At 40.7% G+C, this 12,427-nt stretch overlaps 1 protein-coding gene across 1 annotated transcript in view; it reads left to right on the top strand.

The window, feature by feature from the left end:
* EP300 (E1A binding protein p300) overlaps nucleotides 1-12,427 on the top strand; it is a 61,510-nt gene that overhangs the window by 17,479 nt on the left and 31,604 nt on the right. The window contains exons 3-6 of the mRNA XM_030961078.1: nucleotides 7,556-7,732; nucleotides 9,885-10,146; nucleotides 10,902-11,015; nucleotides 11,930-12,166. Of these exons, the coding sequence (XP_030816938.1) occupies nucleotides 7,556-7,732; nucleotides 9,885-10,146; nucleotides 10,902-11,015; nucleotides 11,930-12,166 (790 nt within the window). The remainder of the gene's footprint in view (nucleotides 1-7,555; nucleotides 7,733-9,884; nucleotides 10,147-10,901; nucleotides 11,016-11,929; nucleotides 12,167-12,427) is intronic.

Here is a 12,427-nt window from a genome sequence, read left to right on the forward strand (position 1 = left end):
TCAGTGTGCTAACTTCTGGGGGGGTGTGTTCGTATATATATATTTGTATATATATATATATTTGTGTATATATACATGTATATATGTATATATATGTTTGTTAAGTAATGAGTTGATTCCATGGTCTGGTCATTTCAGATATTTTTGCCTGATAGGAAAATTGATAGAAAGCTTGATTAATTACTACTGTAGAAAATTTATGTGCAGTTTACAGTGGTAAGAGGTATGTAGCTGCTTGAAGTATTCTTGCATTGGAATTACATAACACCTCATTCATTATTCCTTGGCTGTAAAAAAAAATCTTCAGAAAGCTGTCTTCAGAGGTCAAAAATCGATGTATTGAGTCTTTGGATAGAATGCAACTTCATCCTTACTTATCAGCGCTAAAGTAGAGTTATGCACTATAATAAACTCATTTGTCTAAAAGTAAAGAAAGGACATAAAATCAAGCTTTTGGCCTATTTAGTCTAAAATTAAATTGTCTCCTTTCTTTACTTAAATTCCAAAAGTTCCGTACATGTAAATTAAGAACACCTTATGCTTTTGAGAATATTCAGACCAAATACACAATAACTTCTGGATTTCGTTCATAGTCCCAGACTGCTTAAAAATACTTGAGGTTCTTTAATTGCTGATAGAACAATCTTGAGGCTTTTTGTGTTAAGTATAGTGGATATAGTCCTCATAAGGGAGTTGAAACTGTCGGATGAGAGAGAACAGTCTGAAATGGAGGCTGAAATTCCGGAATGTCTTCAATTGGTTTGGTTGTTGGCAGGGAGCCTGTGTTTCACTTCATACAGTAGACTTAGCGAAGTCTGACAACAGTAATGTCTGACCATTTTATTTCCCCACCCACCTGCTTTTGGGTTTTCCCACCTACAAATCTTCAATAAGTAGATGAAAACAGAGGACCTTAAGCAGTTGTTTTTAAAAGCCAGTTTTTCTAATTGGTAAATTTAGTAGCATGTTGCTGTTAAAGTGGGAGTTGGTGTAATAACTTCTGTAGGTTTCCTTCATTGCTGCAAAAAATGCACATTATCCAGAAGCTCTCCTTCAGTAGGAAGAAAAAAAAATCAGATGAGATGCTTTGGTTATGATTGTTCAACTTCATCATGTTAGCTTGCCAAAGGCAGCCCCTTTAGGTAATGGGAGGGTTGATTCAGAGAGTTCTCTCTCAGTGAAATGGACGTGTTTTGTGCAATGCTTTGTAGGGAATAGCTTAGGTTTCCTGTGACATTGAGTAATTGGGAGGGAGAATGTTATGCTCTTCTAACAGCAAAGATTAACTCTAAGGGGCTAGTCGGTTTGGAAAGTGAAATTGGTTATGTTTCTGCTTTGTTCTGTTATCCTGCGTAGTTACTGAAGTTTTCGTCCTCTCTTCCCAAAACATTGACTAGAAATAGAGTGGAACACTTGATTTGCTTGTTATCTATGTACTTCCGACCTTCTCTAGTCGTGCATGTTACTTTTAGCAATTGAAATCCCAAATGCCTCTGTAAATTATTTCTGTTCATAAATTTGTTCTGTCACAATCTGATGCTTCCATCCTGTAGTTTTCTGTCCTGATGGTAGCAGTCACCCACTTATGAAGAAGCAGTTCTGTCAGGATGCTGTCTCTGTGCCAGTTGCATGACAGGCTGTGTGGAGAAACTAAACCTGACTGAAATTGAAACTCAGGTGGTCATTAAAAAAAGAATTAATTTGAATTGTTTTTCGGGTCCAGTTTATACTCATCGTTTGGAAGGCTAGTATCCCTATATTAGGGAGGGGATTTTTTTAAAGGAGTTGATCTTGCCTGTCAGAGGAGGGTGTGAATCCTACTTTGGTGACAGTACAGATGTAAAAACGCCTGTGAAAGTCTGCCCTGAAAGGAAGTGTTGGGAGTTTGGAGGGAAAGGAATTGTGACAAGTTTTGTGTTCTTGAATAGTTTTTTGTTTTCTATGTGCTTGGTTTTGTGCAAGTTAAGAGGATAACAGGCGTGCCTTTTACTCTTGAAGTAGTGTTTTGGAAATTGTTTGTAATGCTTGGGTTCTGTCATGATTGAAGTATTTTTCATGCGTTTTACTTCACTAGATAGTTTTACAGCTTTGATTTAAATGTAAACAGGTAACTTATTACAAAGCTTGAATTGCTAAAAGCTGATTCATGTTTCTGGTTTTGAACCATTCTTCATTTGGAATTTTATCTAGTTAAAACCTTTGTTTTGTTCTTCCATGGGGTTCTGTTGAGAGTGCCCCATCAGGGTCTTACCTGTCCAGCCTCATAGGAGGAAAAGAGGGTATTTTGTGTGTAGGTTGCTCTAGGCATTTCTGTCATAGCAGTGCTCTACCAAAGAGTGAGAGACCTGACCTTCAGGTCACTTATGTTTCCTGTCTGATTCAAGAAGTGTTCCCTTACTCCACTGATGCAGTGGATGTGTAGGCAGTTCAGATTAGTAAGGGCATTCCTACTACCTCTGCTATGTGAGCATTTCACTTGAAACATTTAGTTCCAGTAGTAATTCTTTGTCACTTGGTTTACACTTTCAGTAAGTGCAAAGCTCTCTGCTACTATTGGCTTTATCAGTTTAACCTCTGTGAAGAAGATTCAATGGCAATATTTTACAAAGACAAACATAATTTGTCAGAATCTCTTTAACTTCCTCTAAGTAGAACAATAAGAAGTTTCATAATGATAAATTTCTGTTCAAATTTGAAGAGATTGAAGATGTCACTGTCAAATTGTGAAATTAGATTAAGAAAATAAAAGCATCATATATTTCTTAGTGTTAGAATGTTCAGTCTCTAATTTTAAATAGGTGGTCAGTGTTCTTGGTTGGCTTTCTGTTTTTCAGTAGCTATTTGATTCACCAGGTAGTTGTATCCATACTGTTCAGTCTGTGACTGAGCATACCATATGATCAAGTACATTAATCCATTCAAAGGGTCGTGTGAGTTCCAGTCCTTCCCTTTCTCTTCTTTGGTAAACTAAGGTGGAAAAAAAAGAATAATTACTCTCTTTATACCAGAGTAAGAGAGGGATGTTTGTTTATGAGGGAAAAATGAAGCAGTGAGTCTAAGTTTCTGGAGTGGCATGGGGAGTTTCTTGCAGAAATAGCAGCGGCATAATGATGGTGTCTTGAAATAGGCATCTTAAAATACTATGCAGTTAAGTGCAAAGAAAAATAATCAATAACAGTCCTCGGAAAGAATGCAGCAGACACCACTGGCAAAATGTAATTTGGGTATGCTTGAGTTCAGTAATGCTCTACCAGTCAGTAGAATGGCACTAGGAAGTGTTGTACAGTAAATTCTTGTTTTTAAAGACCTAGCTGGAATTCTTAAACTGAATTTCCTGTTTGGGCAGAGTTAATTAACTTTCACTTGTGAACTTGTGGATATGGAAAGATACTAGATATCGTCAGTATAGCCTTAAACTAGACCATGCACTGCAGTTTCCCTGGTAGAGACAGACGTAGTTGATACTGTGAATTCTGGATTCTTTGAAAGAATGTTACTAAAACTTAGTTCTGTTTGTTTACTTCTCCATGCTTATAGTTATCTTTGCAAATCTTAAAGCTGGTCACAGTTCAATACTAATGCTGATATCTAGCTGTCTTTCAAATATTAGAGTGTTGATGCAGTTGTTCTTACAGAGAAACAGTAGAATATTTGCAATGTCTGTGTCCATACTTATATAGCTACTTATATAGCAGGTATTCCTTTTCAACTTGTGTTCTTTGCTATTAACAGTGAAACTAGAAGCAGAGTTAGTCACTTGACCTTCTTCTGAACTGAAGATGCATGCGTTTCATGGCATTAGAATAAAACCTTGGGGAATTTCCTCTGCTTTTGTAGTTACTCCTCTTAGATGGGGGGAGTACCTGAACAGCCCTGTCTGATGCTACTTGTGAACTAGAATGTTTCCTGAACTCATGTCATCCATGGTGAGAGATACACACTTTTCACCATTTTGGTATTGACAGCCCCTGCTTCCCCTGGATGCAGAAAAGTCGTTTTCTATTGTGTGTGTAAAAGGTAGAATCATTTGAGATGACCTTTGCTTTCTATTTTCATCATGTTATGATCTTCCTTGTTTTCCTCTTCTTTACTGTGAATTGCACTTGTGTCTGTTCTTCCTTCCCAAGCGCTTGCATATGTGATGAAATTAAGTGGAAGCTGTGAGGTGAAGAGAGGAAGAAAAACTTTAGATGAATATGAAGAGAAGTAGGAAAGGCAGTGAAAGAAAGTGGTGGCCAGGAAGAGTAAGTACAGGCTGTACTTGCTGATTTGTAGCTATGACTAAGCCATGTATGTTTTTGCATTGTATTGCAGATGAATCTTTGTACTTCTCTTATGCAGTGGTACTAACACCACCTTTCTTCCTTCCTTTGGCTGGTTCTTGTGCACTTGTTTATCTGTCCCCTCCCAAAGAACATTAATGTGCTGATGAACCGTGTGTCCATCTTTCTGGTTGTTGCCTACTGATACAATTATACAGGATTTTTATCTTCCTTCTGTAGTCATCAGGCCATACATTTCTTCCTGTTAAATGTTTTCTTTTATTCATGTTTCGCAACATGGCACAGCAAATAACATGAGCATGTGCCTTCTTCTTGTGCAGGCTCACAAGGCCACCTTGTGCAGGTGGAGAATCCCCCAAATGATGTTTCTCTTGACTCAGTCTAGGGTTGCATGCAGGTGGTTGGTGTCAGGTTAGTCTGTGATGGCAGAACTGGGGAGCTTTGCTGTGAGGTTCACCTGAGGATCTGGCAGATGTCAGTCTCACCTGGATCAAGTAATGGCTGCTGATTTGTTCAGGGAGACCTTGAGGAATTTGGTTTTTACCATTTTAAGTGTTGCTTGAGTGTCTGGCTTTGAGTCAGTTTGGTGTGCTTGCCTGTCAACCTGGCCTGAGCTCCTCAGGTCTTTGCCTCTCCTGTAACCTGAAATGGGAAAGTATTATCCCTGTACGGAGCTGCTCCGCTAGGCTGAGCTGAGCGTGTGGTGTTCCTCTGCCAGGTCCCTTGGCAGAGCAGGGTGGAGGGGAGCCCTGTTTCTGCCATGGAGAGAGCCTTGTTGGAGGGGCCTGGTCTTGCACCCAAACAGTGCCAGTGGCTGATGCTTGAGAAAGCATCAGAGATCCTTGTGCTGAGCCAACTTGATGAGTAATTTGAAAAAGTCAGCAGCTTCACATAAAGCTTATGTTCAGCTTTGTTGCAAATATAAATGTTGATTGGCTTGGTGAAACCTCATCTGTGAGTTTCATTAGAAAGTTGTTTTGGGTGACATAGCAAAAGTGTCCTTCTTAAGTCTAGGTTTGAGTTTCTTACCCTGCCGTCAGGACAGAGCTGGCTCACAAGGCCACAGTTTTTCTGAACCCTTTGAAATTAGTGTGTGAAGTCTCCAGTTGTCTGAGTTGGGTGTCTTGATTTCTCCCTGTGACACCAAGTCGTGAAAATGTGCCTTCAGCCTTTAATTCTGAATGTTTAGTTTGTTTTTTGTTTTTTAAGGCTGATAGCAGCATAAGTTGCAGAAGTCAAATGGGGCTGGTGATAGTAATAGCCAGCTTGGTGTACAGCTGTACACCAGTACAGCTTTGGTGTGCTCTCAGATGTCAACTGACTTTGGGAGCTGTGATTGTTAATGAACTTGAAAGCTTTGCTCAGAAATTTATGGTTTTGGGGATGTCCTTGCTTTCAAAACTCTCTCTGGAGTTCTGAGAGTCCCTCAAAGGGATAAGGCTATCTTACAGGCAAACTCAGCTTGTTTTCTTAAGGCACTAATTCTCACTCTCAGGCCTTCACTAAGCCTTGAAAACCTGCTCGTCAGTTTGAGGCGGCAGTGACGATGGGGGATATTTCTCAAAGTGTGTTTGCTGACTCCTTATGCTTTTCTTCTCCCTTTGCCTTCATCTTAACTTGCACATAAGATCTTACTAGTCTGAGGGAGAAGAAGGAAGCTTTGGGTCTTACCTGTCCTGGTTTTGGCAGCAGCTGCTTCATTGGTCACCATAGATGTATTCATTGTGGTCGAGACGTGGCAGTGGGAAGGAAGGCTTTTAGTTCTGCTTGATCATTACATAGTTTGTTTTTCTGCCATGTGTAGAGATTCTTTTCATTGCTCTCTAATGAATTACTGCTGTGTGATTATGGTTATTGCTTATGTGTGGAGGAGGGGGGCTGTCCTCAAGTGAATTCACTTGTGCATATCAGATGTCTGAAGTGGCAGGTTCTTTAGTGGGTTTTGTATTCCTTTTCCTGTAGCTTGAGTTTGATCCTGCCTTATTTTGTAAATGCAAACTGAAGGCTATTATAATGGATTGAAGGTTGTTACAGCCTGAAAAAGAAGTGTGACTAATTGCAGGTAATCTCAGAGCATGTTGGTTACTTCTAGTGCAGGTTGAAGAAGCTTGGTGAGAGAAACAAGGTGTTTCTGCTCGGGGAGGATGCTTTGAGAATAAATGTAGAAGTGATTAGAAACGGGCCTACCATGGAGTTATGTTCTTCTTTGATTGCAGAAAAATGCTTTCAATCAATGAGCATCAAGGAGACTGGACATTGTCTAGTCAAATGCTAATGTGAATTGAAGCAACAGCTCTTTAAAGTATTTTTGTGCCATTGTTTTTGAGTTATGGCTCCTTGAAGATCCTGCCTGAGTAATAGTGAGAACTTGGTAATCTTAAGAAAAATCTCCCATTTTTCTGGTCCTCTATGTCTAGTTTTTTTGGTCCTAGAAGGCCAAATTTCTCATGGAAAATAAATGGGGATGCAAGGAATGGGAAAAAAATGTCAAATGACAAACAACTTTATTGGCAAGATTGCTTCTTGTCCTTTAGGTTCTGGGTGTTCCAAGACAACAAATGATATATTCTGGTGTACTAGAACTGTTGAATATGCATATGGCTTGTATGAAACATGAATCTTTCCCCTGTGGGTGAATGGTTCAGTAGATTTGTTTTGTTTGCAGAATTTCTACCTGTCCTCTCTTTTGACCTCTAGTACTGCAAATGAATTGGTGACTGTGAGGTGCTACCTATGACTGTGGTGTGTTCTTAAATTGAAAATGTGTGTGTACTGATAATGCAGACATGCATTGTTATGCCTGTCTGGAGACAAGCTGTGGGAGTGCTAGCAGTTGGATAGAATGTTTTTGGGATAAACTGTGCTGATATGAATGAAGATGGTATTTGTCTCCATTTGGAGTGCACAACTGCAGGGAGGAGAGCTCAAGTCTGGAAGAATTATGTAGTCCATTCTACAAATTTGCGAAATTGTAGAATTCACAAAGGTGAAATGAGAAATCTGTTGAAAGTAATTTTGTAAAGAAATAATCAGGCCACTTCCATCCAGTCAGATCTCAAAGGTTGTGAAGTTGACTTTGTTGTGTTTACAGGAACTGTCTAGTTGAGAAGGTAATGTTGTGTGATGGGTAACTCTGTGAACATGCAGGAGCAGTGTTGCATTGCAGCCAGCTCATGGCTGTGATCACTCTTGTTTCTCTGAAGTATAAATTTGCCTTATACATTGAGAACTTAAACTGTCTTACTTGAACACCTTACCATTTTAATTCCTAGATGGGAATGATGAGCAATCCCAGCCCTTATGGTCAGCCATATAGTCAAAATACTGGGCAGCAGATTGGAGCCAGTGGACTTGGCCCTCAGATGCAGAATAAAGCTGGACTGCAGAATAGCTTACCACAGTTTCCAATGGACAAGAAGCCAGTTCCTGGGGCAGGAATGCCTAACATGGTAAGTAAAACGAAAGGTGTATTCAGAATATGTTGTGGCAAAGAGGAGCAATATGCTCTGGTCTTGCCACATTGTGAGATTTTGCAGGTGTATTATGCAGGGTGAATATGTGCTTGGAATCCACACAGAATGCACTTGTTTCAACCCCTGGGACTGATATGAGGGAGAGGGCTGAGTTGTGCTTTCTATATTGATAAACTGCACCTCCACTTTTTGGCTTTCAAACCCTGTTAACAGGGAAAATGGAATGAAGCTCCTTAATTGAAATGAGCTTTGCAACCTGTTTGGACACCTCTGCTCTCCTGTCCCATCCTTTCTTTACTGTTCCTGTATTGGGCCCCTTCTTCTCAGGGTATCTCTGTCTGGAGAGTTTTTTCCTGCTTGCACTTGCTGATGCTTTTGGTAAAGAGGTGTCCCTTTTCAAACAGGTATTACCTGTGATAGGGCTTAGAAACCCCAGCTGTGAGTTCCTTCTTGTGAATTACAGGAACATGCACAACAGTCCTGGTGCTGGAGGTGTTTCCCTGGCAACTGTAATAGCCTTGGTACCTTTCCCTTTTGCCTCCACTCTTATTGCAGCAGGACTTAAGCAAAGGGGAAGCAAGAATGGTGGACAAAGTGGACGACCCAAGCTTGTAAAGCCAGTGCCTCACCACATGCCTTAACGTTAGATTCCCTGGCTTGAGCTTAAAGCTGATGCCTCATTTTTAAAGCTTAAATTGGTTAGGGGTATGACATGCAACATGTCTTAATGGAGGGGTTGTTTTTCCACGTATATATATTATTATTTTTTTTAAATTTAGGAAATAAATTCATTTTTCTGAATATAGTTTGTGTTTCTCCCTGCTTGGAATTTCACTCCCACACACCCCCTGGGAGGGTCCATCTATTGCTCTTACTAACTGTTGCTGAAAAAACATTTCCAGTTAACTTTAATATCTTTAAATTAGGAAGAGCTCCATCCTGTAAGTTTTATTTAATGGTTTTTTAAGTTGAGCATGAAACATTGGAAGACAAACAAACCAGTTGGTTGTGTGAATCAATAAAAAAGCAGCCAAAACTTGTTCAGAACCCCAGCTGTGAAGTTTGTGTTCAGTGCAGAGCATACAACTTTTGAAGCTGGTACCCAGCTGAATGTAGGAACTTAGTTGTTGCTGTCTCAGCTGTCGTTCAGAATGCCAGGCTGCAAACAAGGGAGTTACAGTGATATTGGAATATGCACAGACCCTGAGAGCCTGACTAATTGGTGAAGTCACCTTGTCAAATGAAAGGTTAATACTAGTAGTCAAGAGCTATAGGGGAGCTGGGGTTTAGAAATACAGGTAGCTGGGGTCTAAAGATCTGGAGATCTCCAGAAATGTCCTGTAGAACCTGAAGAGTCAATTAGAAGCTAAAGTCTGTTAAACTGTAGTGATACAAGCAATATAGAGTACCTGAGGCTCTACTATTTGAGTATTTCTCAAATGTCACCTGAAAGGAATACAGAGAGTTCTGAACAAATAAACAGAAGCAGAGAAGACAAGCTAGATGTTGCTGTACCTGACATTAGTTCTGTAGTGTTTATTATCCTGAAGCTGTGCTTCATCTTTAGCAGAGATTAGGAGATGCTTGTTTTGAATGCTTATGTGCAAATTTGCTGATGGAAAAAGGTTAAAAGCTTCCCAAAACTTGCCTTTCATTCTCCTTATCTAGGAGCAGTCAACTTGAGATACCTTCTACTGTGAAGGAAAACCCTATTCATTCTAAAATGTACTTTCTTCCATTAATGCAAGAATTGTGGATGCAACTTTTAGCATCCAGAATGAGATTTGAGATCTAAATGCTATTAATATTTTCTGGTTGGTCTAGCACTGCAAATTAACCTGTGAGCATGTGCAAAGGTCTGCTGGCTATTGATAAGGCAAGAGCTAGGACTAATAGAGTGATATGAGGAGGAAATTGTGGCTGGCAAGAGAATTGCTAGGACTGTTGCTAAGGGGCATTTTTAATGAGTCCTCCAGAACTACACATAAGTGGGCTGTTTCCTCAATCAGAGAATCTAGTAGTAGTTGTTCCTCTTATTGGACTTTCTCTTATATTGCCGTTTACTCGCTAAATGAATTCTTTTCAAAAATAGATTTATTTCCAGGAATTTCTTTTTCACCTTCTTCAGGGCCAGCAGCAGGCTCCCCAGGTGCAGCAAGCTGGGATGGGGCCAGCAGCTTCTCAAGGAATGGGGTCTGGAGCACCGACAGCAGATCCAGAGAAACGCAAACTCATTCAGCAGCAGCTGGTTCTCCTTTTGCATGCTCACAAGTGTCAGCGGCGAGAGCAGGCCAACGGGGAGGTGCGGCAGTGCAACCTCCCGCACTGCCGCACCATGAAGAATGTCTTGAACCACATGACACACTGTCAGGCTGGCAAATCTTGCCAAGGTAAGTGGGGGAGTGGTTATGTAAATGTGGTTTTAGGGAGGAGAAGGGCTCCTAGAAAGAGGTGGACTAGTGGGTGACTTGAGAAATTAAAGAAATTCTGTCTTATTTGCCTAAGATAGGGAATTGTAAGCAACTTCTGAGCCTCTAAAGTTTAGGCAAGTTAGAGGGGACAAGATACAACTAAGATGAGTAAAAATCTTTTGCCTAACTTTGTAACTCATGGTAAAATCTTTTGGATTCTGCCTCTTTTAAAAGATAGAACATAAACCAGGAATCTGCCAATAGGAGTCTACCTGTCTTCCTTAAACTGAAGAGATGAATCTTGAGCAGTACCAAGCCATGAATTTGACTGCTACTGGCACTTGCAACTCTCTCTGTCTTACTGAAATATAATCTCCCTTTTTGATAGCCTTGGCTCATCTGGATTGTGTCAGTTGTTGACATCTCAGTTGCTTGGCACAGTCTGCCTGATAGCTGAGCTAGATGGAGTTATCCTTCAAGCCATGGAGACATAGGCTTGGGTGTATCACATGGGGTTTTTGAGTGGGCTTTGGTTGAGCCAATGGTACTAGAAGAAATCTGGCTACATTTTCAGGGCTAGTTAGTGCTGAACTATTTCAAATAATACTATATTGTCTTCTGTTGATATAGGTGTGTGCCCTGAGAGAAAATTATGCTCTCTACCCAGTTTGTTACGACCATGTGGAGATACTGGGAGCAGTTTGTAAATGCTTTTAATTTCTTCTCTTTGTCAGTGGCACATTGCGCATCTTCCCGACAAATCATCTCACACTGGAAGAATTGTACAAGACATGATTGTCCTGTATGTTTGCCTCTCAAAAATGCTGGGGACAAAAGAAATCAGCAATGTAAGTCTACTGGGGAATTCTGTGTATTGAATAAACCATAAAATGCATGTTGGGAATTAAACTTTCCTGCACCCAGATGGTAGTGGTGATGCTTTCAAACCTGGGAACATGTTAATGGGATTTTTCTCTTGTTTTAATCTCAGTATTTTTCTGGCTCTGATTGCTAGTGTTTATGGAAGCTTTCTAACTTTATTGTATTTTTCTATCAAGAAGAAAGGTAAGAGTAAGAGTGAACAAATCTTAGCTCTCTCAACTAAATGTTTGGGTTTTCATTGCTGCTTCTTCCAGCTGGTTGGTTTCTGGAGACAGATGTGCGCATGCACGCACGTTGTCATTTCAGCCCTGATTCTTGGTTCTGTCTTCATTCTTTGTTTGCATCAGATGTCACTTCCCCTTTCTCTTTGTGTCTCCCTGACAAAATGTTTGGCAAGATTTTTGTCATTGTGTTATCTGTATGGGGATTTTTCCTCCCTACTTTAATGTTACTGTATCCTCTTCTCATGACTAATGTGAGCTATTTCTTGGTTTAAGAAAACTTAAAAAAAAAAAAAAAAAAGGGCAGAAAAGTTGTTGCAATGGCTGGTGGAAAACTGTATGTACATTTCTGCCTTTAACCTTTGTGACATGCCATGCCTCTGTTTTCACTTTGAGGCAAGCAGATGTGTCCTAAATACCTAAGAGTGGGATTTCCTCTGAGCAGCCCAAAGGGAGAACAGCATGTTGGAGTGGCTGGTTGGGTCAGAACTTGTCTCTCTGTTTCGTGACAGGTTTTTCAGATCTGTTCCCTGCATGTTTCCAGAAGGAGATATGTTAGTTCTGAGCAGGCAGTGCACCGTGTCTGTCCCTGTATCGCTGGGCCTCTCAGGCTGCCCTCTGCTTTCCTCTCTAACTCGGGAGTGTCTCTCTCTCCGCAGCGCTGCTGGGCGGAGCTGCGGTGGGACTTGCCAATACCGGCTCTGTGGGCGTGGGGCAGCAGACAACGCCCAGCATTAACACTACCAGTCAGATCGACCCCAGCTCCATCGAGAGAGCCTACGCAGCCCTCGGACTGACCTATCAAGGGAACCAGATGCAGACACAGCCCCAGGCTCAAGTGAAGAATCAGCAACAAGGACAGTCACCCCAGAGTCTGCGCCCTATGAATCCTATGAGTAAGTTTATCTGTTAGTGCTAAAATGCAAACTACAGGCAACTTCCCCATGCTACATGTAATGCAAATTTTCTCAACCTACTAGCTTAATACTGCTAGTTAATTTGCAAAAGGTGGGGCTTTGCGATATTTTAGGCTTGAAATAGCAACTTACTCAGTGGAACAGGAACATTAGAGGGCCCAGGTGCCCTTCTCCTGGAAAACAAATTCTCTGGAAAAACTAGTTTCTTTGTAAAAATGATAATTTTTCAAGGCTTTTTTT

This window comes from Camarhynchus parvulus, chromosome 1A (assembly GCF_901933205.1).
Source record: "Camarhynchus parvulus chromosome 1A, STF_HiC, whole genome shotgun sequence".
Taxonomy (NCBI): Eukaryota; Metazoa; Chordata; class Aves; order Passeriformes; family Thraupidae; genus Camarhynchus; species Camarhynchus parvulus.